Source organism: Epinephelus lanceolatus, chromosome 22 (genome assembly GCF_041903045.1).
Source record: "Epinephelus lanceolatus isolate andai-2023 chromosome 22, ASM4190304v1, whole genome shotgun sequence".
Taxonomy (NCBI): domain Eukaryota; kingdom Metazoa; phylum Chordata; class Actinopteri; order Perciformes; family Serranidae; genus Epinephelus; species Epinephelus lanceolatus.
The window spans coordinates 21,524,943-21,544,375 of NC_135755.1; the positions used below are offsets into that span (position 1 = coordinate 21,524,943).

At 41.0% G+C, this 19,433-nt stretch overlaps 1 protein-coding gene and 1 non-coding gene across 4 annotated transcripts; both read right to left on the reverse strand.

Moving 5' to 3' along the window:
* Nucleotides 1-1,477: 1,477 nt before the first annotated feature.
* On the reverse strand, nt 1,478-17,005 carry dtx4a (deltex 4, E3 ubiquitin ligase a). 3 transcript variants are annotated; one of them, XM_033609966.2, is made up of 9 exons: nt 16,415-17,005; nt 15,623-15,837; nt 13,072-14,251; nt 4,588-4,649; nt 4,093-4,254; nt 3,925-3,986; nt 3,496-3,816; nt 3,316-3,405; nt 1,478-3,215 (listed from the first exon to the last, which is right to left on the reverse strand). In XM_033609966.2, the coding sequence occupies exons 2-9, from the start codon at nt 15,828-15,830 to the stop codon at nt 2,985-2,987; spliced, it is 2,316 nt and encodes a 771-aa protein (XP_033465857.1). In that variant the 5' UTR covers nt 15,831-15,837; nt 16,415-17,005; the 3' UTR covers nt 1,478-2,984. The 3 variants fall into 3 exon arrangements, with proteins under 3 accessions (XP_033465857.1, XP_033465856.1, XP_033465854.1); XM_033609965.2 differs by lacking the exon at nt 16,415-17,005 and adding an exon at nt 16,057-16,389; XM_033609963.2 differs by lacking the exon at nt 16,415-17,005 and having other exon boundaries at nt 15,623-16,024.
* trnaa-cgc (transfer RNA alanine (anticodon CGC)) lies at nt 16,932-17,003 on the reverse strand. Its single transcript has one exon. It is a non-coding gene; the product is annotated as a tRNA-Ala (tRNA).
* Nucleotides 17,006-19,433: the final 2,428 nt, after the last annotated feature.

A 19,433-nucleotide genomic window follows, 5' to 3' on the forward strand; every position in this document is an offset into this window, starting at 1 on the left:
ATATTTATCGCTTTCCTCAAGGTAATATATTATTTTTGCAGGGTTGTGATTGTTGCCTCGACAGTTTTCGCTCAGAGCAAGCAGAATCTTTAAATTGTCTTAAAGATACATAAAGTAAGTCTTAATGCCTATGTTTAAATGCATACTCACTAACATACTAACCCTTTCAATATCATGACCGAATCCTCTCGCTGGGGTCCACTATAATTGTTTTTAATTGTCTCCGTACATTTTTTCATTCGTTTAAGTGGAAGTAATCCAGACTACTAATCCAGGAGCCAGACTAATCTACAGATAAACTGGTCATGCGCCGCTCATTTCGAGTAGTACCAATCAGCAGTGTGGGGGGATCTATATCTACATGACAAGACTAACCAGATCTATTCATCAAGAGCCATTTTTAGATTTCAAATTTACTCTATCTCATAATGGAACAAAATGTCTCTATAACTGAAAGTCAAAATAACAGTAAGTGTACAACATGTGAATGCGAAAACTGTGTCATTTTAAAACTGCAAAAACTAATTCTGCTATTAATTAGTCTGTTATTCTTTAAGGAATGGCTGAAATCTCAAATAAAGATGTCATAATATATTATCATAATATGCTCCCCATATTCTTATAGTACACCAACCCCTGTTTGTAATCAGTTTTTGATTGGGTATCTGCTAATGATAGCATTTGTCCTAGGTCGCATTAATCAGCAATAAACGTAGGATCATTTGAAACAGCAGATTTATCTTCTTACAGATTAAAAGTTGAATTCATAAGCAAACAAACGCAACCCTGCTCTGGTCAATACACTTGGGGGTGTGGGGGTGGGGTTGCTGCTAGTGTCATTTCGTCTGGTATGACAAGTAGCCTATGGTGGCTAATGTTAGCTAACGTTAGCGAATAGATTCTTCTCTACTTTTGCTAATGTTACGCAAAGTTTTACCATTTAGCATTATCATCTATTTGGCATTTGTGGCCACAGTGTTTGTTCTTAATTAAAAGTTATGTAGTCTTACTTACTCAAAATGAGCGTGTAAGTTGTCTGCACACGGTTCTCAACATGGAGGTGGCTGAGCTAGCGGCTAGCAGCTAACGGTGCTAACTCCACAGAAAACAGCAACAGTGGTAACAGCTGTGTTGACAGAGCTAATGGTGTTAACCTGCAGTTACCGTATGTGTCAAAGCTACGCTTTCATGACAATGCCATCCCAACATCAGCAGTAACCACCAACCAGTGAGATACACACATGCACACATGGCCAGACAGCATAACACAACAAACCACAAAGAAGCTTGGATTACAACACACACAGAGGTAGCATGAATTCATTCTCTGCTCAGGACGCCATTACTCTACTATATTTTTACATAGCAAACAGTGGCTTGCTGCTGTATTAATGAATGTTGCATACAGTTCTTTTAAAGTCATAAATACTGCATAATTAACCATTCATAAAATAAAAGAATAAACCAGGGAAAAGTGTTTTTATCTCTCTGAACCTTAGAAAAACGTTTAATGCAAATTTGTGCACATAAAACACATACATACAGTACAGTGCATACATAAAGTATCATAAAGTATAAATGCTTTTAATGTTGGCCTACATTAGTATGTCAACACATACCGCTTTACATCTCGTCTATCGTACCTCATAATAAACCGGTCCACAATGGACCGAACGCAAACTGACTGGACCACTTTGGCCAAAGCTGGATCCACAACAAGAGATAGTCTTCTGCGCCTGCTCATGGCAAAACCAAAAGATGATTAAAAACAACCGATGAGCACATTTTGTAGTGTGATTAGAGCATTTGAGGCTGGTGTGTGTGTCCTACACAACAATACAGTAGATACAAGCTGTCCGGTTCTTTTTGATACTAAGTAGAAAGCTCTGTGCAAGTCTGAGCTCAGGCAGGAGGTCCAATCCTAGCTTTTTGGGAATTAACTCCACCTGGGGTGAATGGTGTAATCCATGGTAGCTTTTCCTCTATCAGTCCTTAACATTAATGCAGATACAAGAAGACACAGAAAGCTATTAAATGCACCCATGCTCTGAGGGCAGAACAATTAAGGAATGTCAGTTTGTGAACCTATCAGATACAAAATACTGAAAATGATTTTTTTAATCTTTAAAGAAAGGGGGCTGGTATATGGCATATAAAGTGTCAGGCATACTCTGGTACACCAGCAGCTTATCTTAACTTCACCCCACATCTCATCCGTCACGCCACACCCAAAAACAATTCAAAGGAACACACCATAGAAAACAAAATGTCAAAATTAAAATATAAAAACATGATAGAATGAAAACAATATCATATAATATAACAAGTATTCATAATATACAACAATACAATTGAATAAAAATCAAACCTAAAAAGGAATGTAGTTCTGGAAAAGTACCACTAGAGGTCAGCAAATATTCATGCTCAGATATCCAGTTATACACTTGAAATATTTATCTTTAGTGACAAGTTTCTTCTGCTTGTGGACCAACACTTAAAAAATCCTTCACTTATTTAATCAGTTTAAACTTCTCTCAGTTCCACATAGCAGCAGCAGTAGTAGTAGTGGTAAACACTTCTTTAATTCAGCAAAATTCACTTAGTTACATTCTTGATATGAAGTCTCACAGTATAAATGACAGTTTTTTTTTAACCTAACACTGACTTGTATGTGCACAGTGGTCTCAAATGTCTCACTGAAATAACATCTGCAATCTTGACACTGTTACTGCATTGGGAAGCAAAAAAATGATTTCCCACGTATCGAAACTGACTCATGCAGTCATAGGAGACATTTTATACTCAGCAAATTCTGCTGAAACAATTTCTGCAACGTTCGTGTAAAGAGTTTCTGAAGTTGTTTTCCATCTCTGACGGTTAGAGTTCTCTATCAGATTCTGAAAACAATTAATCTGTCCAGCTGTGGATTCCTTCACAGGATCGTGCGTTTAATCTCGTGTCTTCAGCGTCTTGAATGTCTCTGTTCAGTCTCTGGGTAGGCACTCCTCCTCGGTGATGCCCTGAGCCTTGAGCTCCTCCAGAACGTTGTCCAAGTGGCCCGGGTCAGGGTAGCCGTGGCCCGTCAGGTTGGAGCCAAACTCTGTCTTGTGGTGCACCTCGTTCCAGATGACTGTATCTGACTCGCCGGTGGTGCTGGATGTGCCCACAGAGAAAATGAGCCGGCGGTCCCACGCCACCAGAAGAAGCCTCAGAACCTGGAAAAAGAGACAAAGACAATACATTACATTTCTGCCACTAAATCCCCCTAAATCAAACACACTGACCACACACTGAAGTGAGACAGTTCTTATTTACCTTGCGTCCCTTCTCACTGTCAGGAAGGTAGCAGTGTCTGGGGAACCCACGGGCAGTGAAGGGTTTGCCAGGATTTGGGTGCTCTGGGCCCTAAACAGCAAACGCGAAGTTCGTCACATCGTCCAAGCAAAACCACCTTCAGTATTCATCATTTCAAACTGTCATGTAAGCATGGGTTACCTGGATGCCAGGAGGGATGTTATAAATGATCCGGATGGTTTTGCAGTCCGGGTGACCAGGGAGTGAGTGGGGGATGACGTGGTACTCCATCTTGCCCGGGGGCTGGTTGCCGGTCTTTACTCCGTAGATGGTCTTGCAGGTGGGGCACTGCAGGCTGCCGTCCTTGTTGCCATTGTTATACATAGCAACGAGGCATTGGAGGTGGTACTGGTGACCACACTGTGCCAGGCGGCCCACCGACTCAGCCCGGGAGATGCCTCCCACGCCGGGGCCTTTGTAGCCTGATGGTCCGGCCAGGGCCTCCATGCAGATGGTGCAGTCCTGAGATCGGCAAACAAAGCTTGTGTATTCCTTATGTTGGGATTTTATGTGTAGCCGATGTAAACAGATCTTTTCAAATGAATGAAATCGTCAACAGGGAGAACTCACCTCCTCTGGGGGATTGCGGACTTTCTGGAGGTACCTCTTCACCACCTCCTCAGGGGTCTTTCCTACAAAACCAAAACACAAAGCATGACGATCTGTTTCTGACCAAAATGCACATGTGTGTATGTGTGACAAAGCAAGAACACGAGCAGATGTCATCATCACACCCACCTTTACGAGCCTGCTTCTTAGTGGTCTTGCGGCAGCAGTGGCCCAGGCCGGGGACGGGCTTGATGTCACTCTTGCTGACAGGTGGAGGATGAAGCACCAACTTGGGAGGGCGGGTCAGGCAGACAGGAAGTCCTGCTGCGCTCATCAGGATGCCTGTAATACCTGGATACAGCCAGCAGAGGGGGAATGTTAGACACTATAGTATTTGGGGTTTAGTCAGTGTGTGATGAGCTCTTTCATCAGGGAATTATCTATTAACCATACTCGTGATGTCTGGTCTGTGGATTTACTGGTTGAATATGGGGCTAAATGTCACTAGGTGCTGTGTGTGTGGGGCAGTAAATCAGTTGAGTGAATTATTATTTATATAAAGAGCTGGAAGGTAGAACAAACTTTAACGATTAAGATGACTCTTTAAAGTCATGAAAGCTGATTTTTAGACCCATTTTGAAGACTTAGGATTAATTTAAAGATGATGAGTATTATTATATCTACCTGCCAGTGCAGGGTGTACAGGGCTTGATCCATTCAGGTTCTTCACTGGAACAGTTGGCACTCTGAAACACAAGAAAAACAAACTCATATTAATCGACAGATTGCTGATGCACTCAAGGCAGACTGCCCTGGTCACCTAAACCCAGATCCAAGGCGTCAGAATCTGATGAGTCACATGTAAACAGGTGGAGTGACACACAGCAGACGCTGCCTTCTACTTCACCTCATGACAGCAAGCTAAGGAGCTTTTGCCGAGTCATGCAGAGAAACAAACAGACGTTGCTCGTCACGACTTGACACACTGTCCTATAAGTGCCATGTAGGACGTCCTGCTATGTAAGGCTTAAGATCAGGATGCATATGGCAGCATTAGACACCTGGCGCTTGACAGATTAGTGAGTTTGCTATTTGATATATAGAATGTATCAGGAACCCAGGAGGAACAATATTAGTGATAGCACAAACTTTCACAAAAGATGCTCCAGAAATATACAGAAATTGGGAGGCGCTATCCATTTTTAATTTTTCAAAGGAGCACATGAATAAACTCCTTAAAGGAATATATCATCTGCAAAATGATCATTTGTACATTAATTTATCACCCTGTGTTATCCTGAATTTGTAAGAAAAAAAAAAGTTTTTCTCACATGATGTCATGGTGAAAGAAGAATCTAGGAATCCCAATGGAAATAAGCTTGTGGGCTTTATTGTGTCTTATCCATTTGGCATAATTGTATAAAGACAATTAGAGTAAAAGTGGGCGGTGTCTAACAGCCAAACTATACCCTAAAACATCCTTTTACACACACTCACTCAACTTGTGTGGTATAATCCAGGTCTCATTTATCCAGGCGTATGTTCAACACTTCCCAAACACATGCATTTTCCCTTACTGTTAAAAACACATCTGCACTGGATTGTCCAGGCACACTACTCATATGCAGAAGTGTTAAAAATATCAAGATTTTGGAGCACATGCAAGTGTTTGTAAAGTACTGAGCATACAACTGGATAAATGAGTCTTGGATTATATTGGAGCAGCAGCGTAAGTTTGTAAACAGATTTTTTGTTATAGTTTCACTGTTGTTAAGTGCGGCCCCCATTTATTTCAGTTCATTAAGAATTTTCTCAGTTTTTGGATTCTTCGTTCACTCTGGAGGCATGCTAGAAAAACAACATTTCCTTTGCAAATTCAGTGTAACACAGGGTGAGTAACTGATATACAAATGACCATTTTGTGGGTGAAGTGTTCCTTTAAATCTGCTAGTAAAACAGTAAACATGCTCTTACAAAAGTCCACTGTCAAACCATCTGTAACCACAGCAGTACTGTATCTGGGAAAAATAGGTAAAACACATGATACTATCACGACCCAGTCAGAGGTGTGTACTTACGGTCTGCCAATTTTGATGATAGTCATTTTTCCTGCTTGGAAGCACCAAAGACCTCAGAGACAACCAAAGATATTCCACCAGTAACTCCCAGTCGTCGCAGTATCTGACTTGCGTCTCTCTCTCTTCCTCTGTTTGTGACTCAGTGTCAGATCTCCTGCCTCCTTTTATAGGGCTAATCCACCTGTTTCCATCTGTTGACTAAACTCTGGCTCCGTCACAGAAGGGATTACCTGTGAGTTACCGTGTCACACTGCCAGGCTGCCATAAGGCTGACAGACACAGGCACATACGACTTGTGATGTACTAGCACGCTGCCACCGCAGAGATATCACACCTGCTGTCATAACCTCGGATTTGGACGGGATGATTCAAATCTTACATCAGTCAGAGCTATTCTTTAATATTGTCGTCTAAACTCACTGGGATTGTACAGTCCCCATATATTTGTATTTAGGAATGCGCTCCTTGCTAACAACAAAGTAGGCATAAATAATATTGCCACCAACAAGCATTAATAGAGGGGAGAAAATTAAAAATACGTTTTTATAATTTAAACTGAACTACATGTGAATGCTTTGGGTGTCTGGGGGCCTTTGCTGCTCAATCAATTTATTTTTTATCTATTTTTTTTCTCATGAGGACAACCAACCCACTACCCTTTATTCTATTTTTTGGTCATTCTTTTTTCCCCCTGTATTTCTCTTTTGTCTTACTTTCACTTCACTCTTGCAATTTAGCTTTTTCTCTTGATTTGGAACAACATGCAGAGCCATTTAAAGCTTTCCTCATTTTTATCCTTAAGGCAATTTAAATCTTTAACTGTATCACATTTTACTTCTAGATGTTACTGTTTTACCTGATTAATGGTTTACACTTTTAGTTTTTATTCATTATTGATGCTTTTATTTATTTTACTTCTTGTTGCCACTTTTATGTAAGTTTATTATTTTACTCGACTATATTGTAAACTACGTCTCTACCTCAATGTATTTCCGAGTTAAAATAAAGGAAATAATAATTTGTGAAATGAGAAAAATAAAAAACAGCACATAAATAATTATTTTTTTTAAAAAAAAAACACTTTCCCTAGAAATCATTTCTCTCTTAAAGCAGTTTATTTAAATATGTATATCATTAATTTTTTTCTACTTTGTATTTTAAGTATTTCTACTTCATCTGCCTTTCTTTTTGTGAATATTTTGCATGTATTATAAAGCACACTGTACTGGTTTTAAATATGCATTTTATACTTTAGCATATATCATGTCTCTTACTAAAATTTTAAATTAATAGAGAAGCAGTAGGGTGCTCGTTTTGACTTTAATTAATTCACTGACACAGGTCTGCAAAAAAATAAAAAATAAATAAATAAAATAAAATAAAATATTGAAATAATAAAATAAAATTGTTTAATTATATCCAAAGTCTTTTTTGATGGAAACATATTTCAAAATTAATGGGAATTATTAAAACTCACACATTAGTTGACAGTTGATCAGTAATCATATGTATAAAATCTTATTTTATCATCCTTTTTATCAGGGTAAAGATAAGGTAATATCGGCTTTAAGGCTAAAGCTTTTGTTTTGGCACAAACACAGATGGTAACAACACATTGTTTTCACTGGCTGGAAAATCCTCTCTGTCCTTGTATTTGATGTAACCATGACACGAAAAAACTTCCAGTCAAGAGTTTCTGAATTGTACTGTCCCTGTGCCTGACAATGTGCTTACACTGCACTCTGTCACTACATTTATTTGTTTTGTTTGTGCCTGAGCCATAGTGCTAGCTTCCTGTGCGGGTGCCATACGTGATTCACAAAGTCCCAAAGTCACAAAGACACACTGACTGACTGACTCAAACCTGAGCGTGAACAAGGTGATCGACTTCTCAGGTGGGGAAATGTGAACAATGATAAACACAGATTAAAGGAAGGTGAAGGAAAAGAAGAGAAAGGATGAGCAACAAGAGGCGTGTCGGTTGGTCACGTTTCTCTGATCCCGGCTAATCTAGTGGCATTAGAGCCGCCTCCATCTGGACTGCTGCTGGCTGACGGAAACACACAGGCTACAGCATATGGCAACAAACACATTTATACACACTTTGGCATTGGTGACATACTTGCAGAAATCAAACCTGGTACGGCGAGAGGAGAAAGGGTCACAGCAGGCTTGTGGGTCAAAGGCGACTCTCGTCACTGTGACAATCTGTGACGTTGGCGACCCCTCAGAGTTTAACACTACCCTTAGAAACCATCTGCTCTGTTTCACTGCAGGCCCCCTCTCAACAACACAACAATAACAAATGCTATTCTTTTAAACTTTATTTGGCTTTCAACTATATTTAATTCCATTCATTCCTGATAATACAAACCCACGAAGTTTCATCCAAACTGTGTGTTCACAAATTAATGCCCTGGCTACAAAGTATTAGCCTGTATCTAATATGTGATGATCTGTGTCTCAAAACAGTTTGTAGTTTGTTTTCAAAGCTTCATTTGGCCTATCCTAGATGCTCATAATATGGTTTTCTGGCTTTTTCAAGGTTACATATCTGCGCTTGGCATTTCGTACTTTCTTTAGCTGCTGTGGCACATAGATCTTTTCCTAAGTATTAAATGATGCATTTTAATAACCCTGGGACAAGTTCTGTTCAAAATGTAAAGCATTAGAATAGAGTGGTGCAGGGATGACATTTATTTGCGGGCCAACGTCGCCCTGGTTCCCTCGCCTCGATTTTTCCACTTGATTTTGGATTAATATAGAAAATAAACTCTGTGACAAACAAAAGTTTATTATACTTGCACGTTTTATAAGACACTTAAAAGCTTCAAAATTAAAAAGTGGGTTATTTACTGACATATTTTAAGCATAAAACAAATAGGGAAAATCTCTCAAGCTTGAGAACAGGAAGTGCTGAATGTAACTAATTTTTAAGTTTAAGGACTCATTCCTGTACCACTCTATTCATTAGAAATTATCATCCTAATTTACACTGAATACATTTTTATGTTTTACTGCACTACGAATCAAAAATTTGCATTTTACGTAGATTCTTGTAAGCTAATTCAATGCTAACTGGACTCATCTTTTTGTAGCTGGAAAGTTTAGATATCAATTTTCAACCAAGTATGTAATTATGCGTACAAATTTCTCCTATATCGCAAATATTTTCGTATCAGCAAATGGCGATGCGCAATGTTAAAATGGTTGCTTATAGTGATGAATTAGCACCCGACTGCAGTTCCCTTTAGTTCTAAAGAGTTTTGACATGCCTTTCATTGCATTGTTTTGCTTTTTTGGCCAACATTTTTTTGCCAGTTTTGCACTTGACGAAATGTAATATTAGTCACTTCAAAAAACAAGTGCGAACCCCTCGCTAAGCCCCGCCCCTTTGTAGTGGTCTGTCAAGCTGTTGGAGCTAGCATGGAGCCCACACTGTAACTAACTGCACTTCCTGAAGAAATATAATCATATTTTTGGAAAAACAACAAAGTGATTTCAGATAGAAGCAGACAGAGAAGTCTACAGTCTGTGTTTGAAGGACATATCCAGGATGTCGAACTCCCTCAGCGGCAAAAACAAGCTAAAAAGACAAAGCTAGTTAAAAGCTAAAGCCGAACTAAAGGCTACAGGTCATAGTGAAAAAGTGAATCACCACTTCATCTGGTGATTGAGAGAAAAGACAATGAGTATAAAGGGAAATGTCGCTGTTTCGTGTAAAGTAGGGAAGGTTTTTATTCACAGCAGCATGTGTATACACTCAGTAGGCCTCACCTCAAGTAGCTAGCCAACGTTTGCTAGCTAGCTAACCCTACACTGTAGAGGGTTTGACTTTGGTTTTGGCACAGGGGAGAAATGTTTATCTTTTTCCAACTTCTCCTAGTGACAAGAATCATTGTTACACGTGTTCCTTACAGCTCAAAATCCACAAAACCAGCTTGAAAATGACAAATATCTGGAACGACTGCATGAGAGTCTATGGACCCTGGTTGGAGCTGGCGATCTCAAGGGGTGGGACATAGCAAAGGGCCAGTAACCCACATGTACTTAAGAGGAGACTTTTCCTCCACTGCTCTGCTACTCATGTGGTGCCACTTATGAATTTGGGGATAAAGCATTAAGACGAAGACAGCAGGAGCACTAAGTGGAGCTAAGAACAAATAGAAGGAGAGAAGAAGAGCGAGCAGCAGCAGCAGCAGAGGGGTGAGCACAGAATCCCGGGCTGATGGGATCAGAGCGACTCTTGATCTGTCACGTTGGCTGTTTTACTGCAGCAGCAGGTGCTCTCGCCCGATAGGTTGAAAGAATGGGTCAGTCGCACAGCTCACCTGACACAAAACACACAGATTACCGAAGCAAGAATATTAAGCCTGTGGTATTTGGTATTAATCTGAGGCTTAGCGCTGGTAGCTAATGCGAGGATTCAGAAAGTTAGGGTTCTCTGCTGGGGTAATGTTGAGTGTGCTCATATGAAAATTCTCCTCAGCATGTGGTGGTTTTTCAAAGTTTAATGGCAGTACAAGCAGCTCCATGCAGACCTCCTATCACACACAGATAAAGTGTTTGACTAATGTGGGAATTTCTTGCATGTTATATTTGAAGCGACAGCCCAGAACTATCTCTTCCAGTGAGACTTAAGGATTGTGAGGGCAATGTTATAAAAATAAAGACTATAATTTGTATCTGATGAAATCTAGATACTACAGTGTGTAGCGTGCTCACAACAAGATACCAAAACAAACCAGCTGCAACACAGAATGAACAGCAGTGCTCTTGGTCCAAAAACCTTCTAAGGACCTGTCTATAACAGTGACCACAAATGTCTTGTTGACCAGCGCCCTCTGGCTACGACACCTGGATACTGTGGCTTCGTTCATACATTAAAGGGATAGTTTGGAGTTTCTTTTGAAGTGGGGTTGTATGAGGTATTTATCCATAGTCAGAGTATTACCGACAGAAGATGGCAGTTGGCACGCCCTTTATATAAATGTCTTCAAGGCCAGACTCCATTGAGAAAAACAGTAATTTAAAGGGATAGTTCAGGTTTTTGGACATGAAGATGTGTGAAACGCTGACCATCTGTAGCTCTGATGTGACGGTGTCACTACTCTCAACGAGCCTCCTGCTCTGAGAAATGGCCCGTAGCTTACCGGAGAAAAAGTAGTTCTGAAGATATAAGGGGGACACGTAACCAAAAGGTTTTAAGCTACAAAAAAGTATGCATGTGTTTTGTTAGACTATTTCAATAATTCTAAAACATCCCCGCATTACGTCAGACCTTGCTATCAATTGGGACTATTTTCTGGCCAGTATCACCCCGCCGTGCAGGCCCGCAAGACAGCACGCCAACAGAAATCAATTAGATTGGATTTTTTTATTATTTTTATTAATTAATTAATTTTTTTTTTTTTTAATTTTTTTTTAAATACATGAAATATTATTAGTACATATCTGTGTTGTTTTTGTTTTATTTTGTTTTGAAAGCCCTGATGAAGATGCAGTTGTCAAAACATGTAGTCTCTTTTAATGATTTCGCCACTACAATGAAGGCTTTTTAATATTTCCTTCTTGTTTTTCTATATTGCCTTCCTGTGGATACAAATATTTTTCATTTTGAATATTAAACTATGAGAAATAAGGTGTCTCTGACTTTGTGGCTGAATTCATTCCCAGATGATGTGCACTTGAGGCTTCAAGTTTCCACATCACACTTGTGTAAGTCGCATATTGGTTTCCAAACTAGTTATGATGTCACAAAGCCCTGGCTCGTACAAACATGTCTGAAATATAAGGTGAGCACAGACAAACTTTACCCAGTCCTCTAGAGTCAAAGATCCAAATGAAATTTTGATATTAGCATGCTAAATTTCTGTTTACACTACTCCAAGAGCTTAGACAGATGCTGCCCTCTCGGACAAATTGAATATTGGGAAAGGATAGTAACACAAAACCCCAGCAACATGTTACTTCTGCCACCAAACATTCAACCGAATAATTCCCAGTGTCAGACTAAAGCTCCACAAGACAACAAAACATCTCAGATTTTGTTGTTGAATCTTGTGCTCATGCTCAAATCTCCAGCACAAGATCACTAATGGAAATATTAAGCATTCCATAATGATGGGGACATGCCAGATGTTACAGACCCGATCCAGATGTGGGTTGCTGAGTGAAACCCGCAGCGTGTCTTTTTATAATCAGCCCATGTTTCAAATCTGAGTTTTTAAACAGCAAAGTTACCCAGATAGCTGAGCAAACCTGCTCTGTGACACAAGCCCCAGGGCCACACTGATTGCTACGGTTACCAACCCAAATGCTCACACACACACACACACACACACACATATAACCACCAAGTGTTTCCAGGCTCTTCTGATTTCTGAGGCCCGGGGCAACTAACTGTTTGTATGAAAACTATACACAAACTATCTACATACATGTGTGTGAGTGTGTGCGTCTCTGTGAAGTAAATCCATCGTTAAGCGGTTGCATGACAAATGTCTGGAATGTGAAGCACTCGTGAGAGCTGGGCTTGTTCAGTGTGAATGCTCTCCATTGTTTTTCCATGGAAATGAACGAGCCCAGTGGACTTTGTCACAAAGATTAAAGGCTCATGAATGCTAATGAGCGCTGATGTCAGACACTGTGTAATGAGGGCTTCAAACAAATTACAGAGTCCTGTCTAAATTGATTGTCTTACATTTCTGATTTCGTTGGACTCATTTAGTTTCATATACAGTATACTGAGAGGGGAAGTAGTCTCTGAGGAGCTGCATGCTGCTTATATATGTCTTATCATTTCTTTTACTATTTTTAGCTTTTCTTCTTCTCTGATTTGTCTTGTGTGTTATATATTTATAAATGTGCTTGTATTCTTTGACTGAACAGTTGTCTTTTAAGCCACAAATGCTCACCAGCTTGTCAACAACTGTTTGGTGCTGGGCAGGTAGTTGACACCGGATTTTTAGAGCTTTAGCACAAAAAAAAAAAAAGAAAGGTTGCCTGCTGCTGCCTGTGAGTGACAATTCTTACCTGTTCTTGGATGACCTTTTTGACTGTAAAAAAAACTGTTGAGTTGTGCACTCACCCAGAGGCGATAAGGGCACGTGACTGAGCCATGGCGATGCGCTGCAGTGCAGGTCGGCTCAGCCCTGCTAGGCTTGACCGGGGTGGCAGAGGGGCTGCGCAGGCAGCAGCACCGGATGAAGACACTGGACCCAGGACGCGGGCAGAAGGCGAGGGCGTGCAGGTGGAGGCAGCGGTGGAGATGAGAGGCGGGCCTGGAGCGGGCACTGTAGGGGCAGAACAGGAAGCGGAGAGGGAGGACGAGGTGGAGGGGTGAGGGGGAGAGGTGGCGGCGGATGAGAGTGTGGTGGAGGGTGGAGGAGGAGGCGGTGGAGGTGGGGGGAGAGGTGGGGGAGGGGGGCGGTTGGAGGAGATGGAGAGGGCGGCGGTGGCTGAGCCAAGAAGGGAAAGAGAGTGGGTGAAGCCTCCTCCGTAACCAAAGCTGGCATTGCCAACACCACTACCACCGACGATACCTACACCTCCTGCACCACCCATACCACCTAGACTGTAGCCACCTGTCGCCCCAATTATAGATGTCCTGTGGGGGGAGAATGACCGTGTCAGGGACGGAGGGCGAGGGAGGGTTAGTGAGTACGACCCTCCTGGAACAGGGTAACTGCTGATTTTGGGACTGGGGGGCTTGGTTTGTGGCGGTCTGCGACCCAGAGTGTGAGCAGACATGGCGCCTGCTTTGACACTTAGCACCAACATACACTGCTGACAGGCACAGGGCTGTCCCAAGGAGGTGATAGCCGAGGCAGGGAGCGCCCCACTGGGGTACGCACTCCCATTTCCAGTCCCACTGCTGCTCATCCGGATCCCCATCCCCACACCGGATACATCCACACCAAGCAGTCCTCCATGGCTGGGCATGGACATGGGCCCCCAGGCGTGGTGAGATTTGGGCAGGGGCCCGGACACCAGCGGGTACGCCAGGTCGGAGCGACGCTGGATGCGTCGGCAGCGCTGCGTCTGCCCGTTGATTTGGGTCATGCTTTCGAAGTCAATGAGGTAGCAGAAACCCAGCGGCGCCAGGTCCAGCCAGGGCTGCTGTCGATCACGTGCTGCCTGGATGGCGATGCCCACCTCCGTGTCGTACGCCGTCCAACTGCCAGCGTCGTTCTCCCACTCCCACAACCAGCCCTGGCCAGGCGCTGAGGTGGGGTCGTAGAAGCTACGTCGTACCGGTCGAAGGGTACCTGAGGCAGAGATCACGGGGTCAGAACAATGCAAAATGCACATTAGCAAGACTGTGCACAGTCATAGTGCATTTGTAGCATTCCACAACTCACACTTTGGACATATTTACACATGCAAAACTATAAAGTTTAATCATCTTCCTGTATCGACTGCTGTCATGATGCCTGGTAGTTTCAATAACTGGTAAGTGTCTCACTGTGGCACTTTTTTACTGTGGACAAGTAGATTGCAACCCTAACAAATTCAACATGTCTGTGTTTGCTTGCTAAGAATTTGGGCAAACAGGTTGCCCCTGGTAACAGCACACGGTGTTCTGAATTCTGATTGGCTGGCAGCCTTGATCCGACCCAAAGCTGGCTGTGTTTGCTTTCCCAGGGTGTCCAGAGAAACTCTACAGAGTCCTCATACTGTAAAGCCTTCACATATCTGGAACACAAAGGGGTGCGGAGAATTCTCTAAAATGCACTTTACAGGTGCATATTACATTTTACAGTAGTGTGCTGTGAAATTAAGCATTTGAAATACACGTAGCCCTTTGAATAAACAACAAAAATAACCTCATATAGAAACAGTTATATATAAAAGTTAATGGGAATGTGTACCATACAGTATGCCTAGATCAGGGGAATTCATTCATGAGGTCTGCTCCCATCGACCCCATTTCATCAATGACCTCGCACTCCTGAAATTCTTCCCCACCCTTCCCCTCTCCCTCTCCTCCTCCTCCTCCTCCTCCCTGTCTCCTATTTAGACTGGGGCACCCTGCCCGCCTCCCCCAGTTCAGCTTCTGCTGGGTTTGGAAAACAAACTTCACAAAGGCTTTTGTCAGCCAATGTTGAGAGAGAGCGAGCGAGGGGGGAAATGTTGGGTTCTTTGCCAAAGTTAGACATCTGACAACTGACAATTCCCTTCTTTGTTTTCCCTGCTCTGCTCGCCTCTCTTCTGTGAAGCTGTGACTTGTGAAAGATGATTTCTTTCACAAGTCATACACACAATGCTGTAAAAGACAGTGGCACTGATGACAGTGTGTGCAGATACAAAAAAAGGTGTCTGTGTTTGTGGCTATGACTGGACACTTTAGCTGCTGCTGTGGCCTTGGTGTTACATGCAAAACACAGCATCTCTCCATGTACTTTAAATGAGATGTAACCATACAGAGGAGGTGTCACCTATGGGTGATTTGGGAATCTGAAATTAGAATTAAAGGCATTACTGCAGAAATAAGACGCCACTTTGCATCAACTTCTGGAGCTGGATCAACATAAGGGCTCGCACAGATACACATGAGCAATAAAAAGGCCTCCACCTCAGGCCCAGCTCCACCGTGCCACCCTCCGCCCTGTCTCCCCCCCCTCCTCCCCGCTCCTCACCTGTGTCTTGTCGGAACTGGTGCATGGAATGCAAATCGATGATGTAGGGCGAGAGGCGAGAGTCCACCTGGCCGAGGACAACACTACCACACCGCGGGTCGCTCCGGATGACTGCCTCGATGTGATGACAGACAGCCGGGCTGTAGGGCCGCCAGCGTCCGTGCTCGTTCAGCCATTCCCATACCACTACGGCGGATGCTAGTAACATCCTACTCCTGCAAAGGTGGAAAAAATCACACTGACAACACGGAGGCATAAATGAAAGCGAGACCGCGGGGATGGTGGGCATTTAAAGACACCCCGCTGCCGCTCCGCCGTGCCTCCCTGCGCACAGCGGCGCTGCATCCATCTTGGACAGTTTGCAACCCAGATGTGTCTCCTATCTGTGGATATAAATATATATATATTGGCATGACACTACATGCAAACTGTACCTTCCATGTTTGTAGTTTCGGTTATGCAGCAATTAGAGGGTCCTTTTGTCACACGGCGAGGGTGCAGAGCGTTTCTGGGCGCAAAAAGCCTTGCAGGATGGTTGCATTTTACTCCCTATGCAGATGAGTGACGTCTACTGAAATCATTTCTCCGGCACAATCAAGTTAGGGTGAGAGGAGAAAATGCAACTTGGATGCTCACGGTGGTGCGGCACTCGTGAAGTAGGTTACTGTGACAGACGGGCTGTGATCGTGCAGTGCGAGCATGGATGTTTTTTTCTAACCAAATCTGTAGTGTGTGTGTGTGTGTGTGTGAGGAAGGATCAGATTCATGGAAGCAAATAGCTGAGATATTTACCAGGTTAGATCCAGTGTCTCCAGTCAAATCACTGCTTTGTAGAACACTTTGGGTGCTTTAGTCATGATCCATCTGTCACTGAGAGTGTCTTCAGTCTTGAGGTAAAATCCCGGGTATCTGGTTACATAATTACTTTGATAATGTGTCTCCACACTTGTGTTGACTTTGACTCACACTCGCTCATTGGCTCGTGCATAATAATGTCTCGATCCAGTGGCTCTCACCCACCACTGAGGATAATTTGGCCAGTGAAAAATAAATGTTTGACACTCGCGTGCGTGAGCACTCCCACACTCACGCTCCTCGAAGATCTCCAGCATCCAATCCGATTTGAGCAGGTGCACCGTCTGGCCAATCACGAACGTTTCTTATACAGACGCGTATTGTTCACTGTATCGCCAATGTTATTTGTTTTTATATATGCTTGTCTTGATCACAACACAGCTTTCACACTGCTGCTTCTTCGTACGGTATGTTTTATTGTCACACAAAAAAAGAAATGCGTCCAAAATTCCAGTGGAGATGCCGGGGATTGAACCCGGGACCTCATACATGCGAAGCATGCGCTCTACCACTGAGCTACATCCCCATTGGATAATGCGGCTACAATATTGATACTTGTACCTACCTATACTGGGGTTGACGATTGGTTATTTTGCACCTGAGGTGTCTCAACACATAAAGGCAGAACTATTAATTTGTTTGAGTGCACAGTGTCCCAAAATGAAAAGCAGTAACATTTTTCCAACAAAATACTTCATTAAACAGCTTTGAATAGATTAAAGAAACAGTGAGGTACGTCAAATACTTAGATGTATTATGAGACAGTGGGCCCCTGGGCACAGGTGTGTAAGGGTCTCCAATACCTCTCCTATACAGGAGCAAGACAGACTTTGTGGTGGTTTTGTGTCTCTTTTCCGTTATTATGCATTTTTTTGTGTCTCTCTGTAGTCATTTTCTGTCTCTTTGTGGTGGTTTCATGTCTTTTTAGTTGTTTTGGACTCTTTCAGGTAATTTTGTCTTACTGAAGTAATTTAGTGTGTCTTTCGTTCATTTTGTGTTTCTTTGAGGCAATTTTGTGTGTTATTGAAGTACATTTGTGTGTTATTGAAGTAATTTTGTATTTCTTTGAGGTGATTTTGTGTGTTATTGAAGTAATTTAGTGTGTCTTTCCTTAATTTTGTGTTTCTTTGAGGCAATTTTGTGTCTTATTGAAGTAAATTTGTGTGTTATTGAAGTAATTTTGTATTTCTTTGAGGCAATTTTGTGTCTTACTGAAGTAATTTTGTGTATTATTGAAGTAATTTTGTGTCTTACTGAAGTAATTTTGTATTTCTTTGAGGTAATTTTGTGTGTTATTGAAGTACATTTGTGTGTTACTGAAGTAATTTTGTATTTCTTTGAGGTGATTTTGTGGGTTATTGAAGTAATTTAGTGTGTCTTTCCTTAATTTTGTGTTTCTTTGAGGCAATTTTGTGTCTTACTGAAGTAATTTTGTGTGTTATTGAAGTAATTTTGTGTCTTATTGAAGTAATTTTGTATTTCTTTGAGGTAATTTTGTGTCTTATTGAAGTAATTTTGTATTTCTGAGGTAATTTTGTGTGTTATTGAAGTAAATTTGTGTGTTATTGAATTAATTTTGTCTCTTATTGAAGTAATTTTGTGTGTTATTGAAGTAATTTTGTATTTCTTTGAGGTCATTTTGTGCGTTATTGAAGTAAATTTTTGTGTGTTATTGAAGTAATTTTGTATTTCTTTGAGGTAATTTTGTGCGTTATTGAAGTAATTTTGTGTTTCTTTGAGGTAATTTTGTGTGTTACTGAAGTAATTTTGTGTGTTATTGAAGTAATTTTATATTTCTTTGACGTAATTTTGTGCGTTATTGAAGTAATTTTGTGTGTTATTTAAATAATTTTGTATTTCTTTGAGGTAATTTTGTGCGTTATTGAAGTAATTTTGTGTGTTATTGAAGTAATTTTGTGTGTTATTGAAGTAATTTTGTATTTCTTTGAGGTAATTTTGTGCGTTATTGAAGTAATTTTATGTTTCTTTGAGGTAATTTTGTGTGTTACTGAAGTAATTTTGTGTGTTATTGAAGTAATTTTGTATTTCTTTGAGGTCATTTTGTGCGTTATTGAAGTAATTTTATGTTTCTTTGAGGTAATTTTGTGTGTTATTGAAGTAATTTTGTGTGTTATTGAAGTAATTTTGTTTCTTTGAGGTAATTTTGTGTGTTATTGAAGTAATTATGTGTGTTATTGAAGTAATTTTGTATTTCTTTGAGGTAATTTTGTGCGTTATTGAAGTAATTTTGTGTGTTACTGAAGTAATTTTGTGTGTTACTGAAGTAATTTTGTATTTCTTTGAGGTAATTTTGTGTGTTATTGAAGTAATTTTGTGTGTTATTGAAGTAATTTTGTATTTCTTTGAGGTAATTTTGTGTGTTATTGAAGTAATTTTGTATTTCTTTGAGGTAATTTTGTGTGTTATTGGAGTAATTTTGTGTGTTATTGAAGTAATTTTGTATTTCTTAGAGGTAATTTTGTGACTTATTGGAGTAATTTTGGGACATAATTTTGTGTCTTATTAGAGCACTGTTTTTTTTTTTTTTAAAGTAATTTATTGCCTTGATGAGGTAATTTTGTTTAATATTGGAATAATTTTGTGTCTTATTAAGGTAATTTTGTATTTCTTAGAGGTAATTCTGTATCTTGATGGAGTAATTTTGTGTCTCTCTGCAGTTCCTTTGCATCTCTTTGTGGTCTTTTTGTGTCACTTTGTGGTCAGCGCTTGTTGATTTGAATGACGTTTTGCAGAAAAGGGTGGACCCGTTCCGTCCGTGATGTCAGTAGTTGTGAGTCTGTAGTAACTTTACTGTAGTTTTTTTTCATAGTAGCGTCATTATATTATTTAACAGCAAATATGTATAGATCTTAATGTTATAGTTTTGCATACAGTTCATTCAACATACTAATTTACTTTGACTACTCATTAAGCCACAGTGTAACAACATACATAA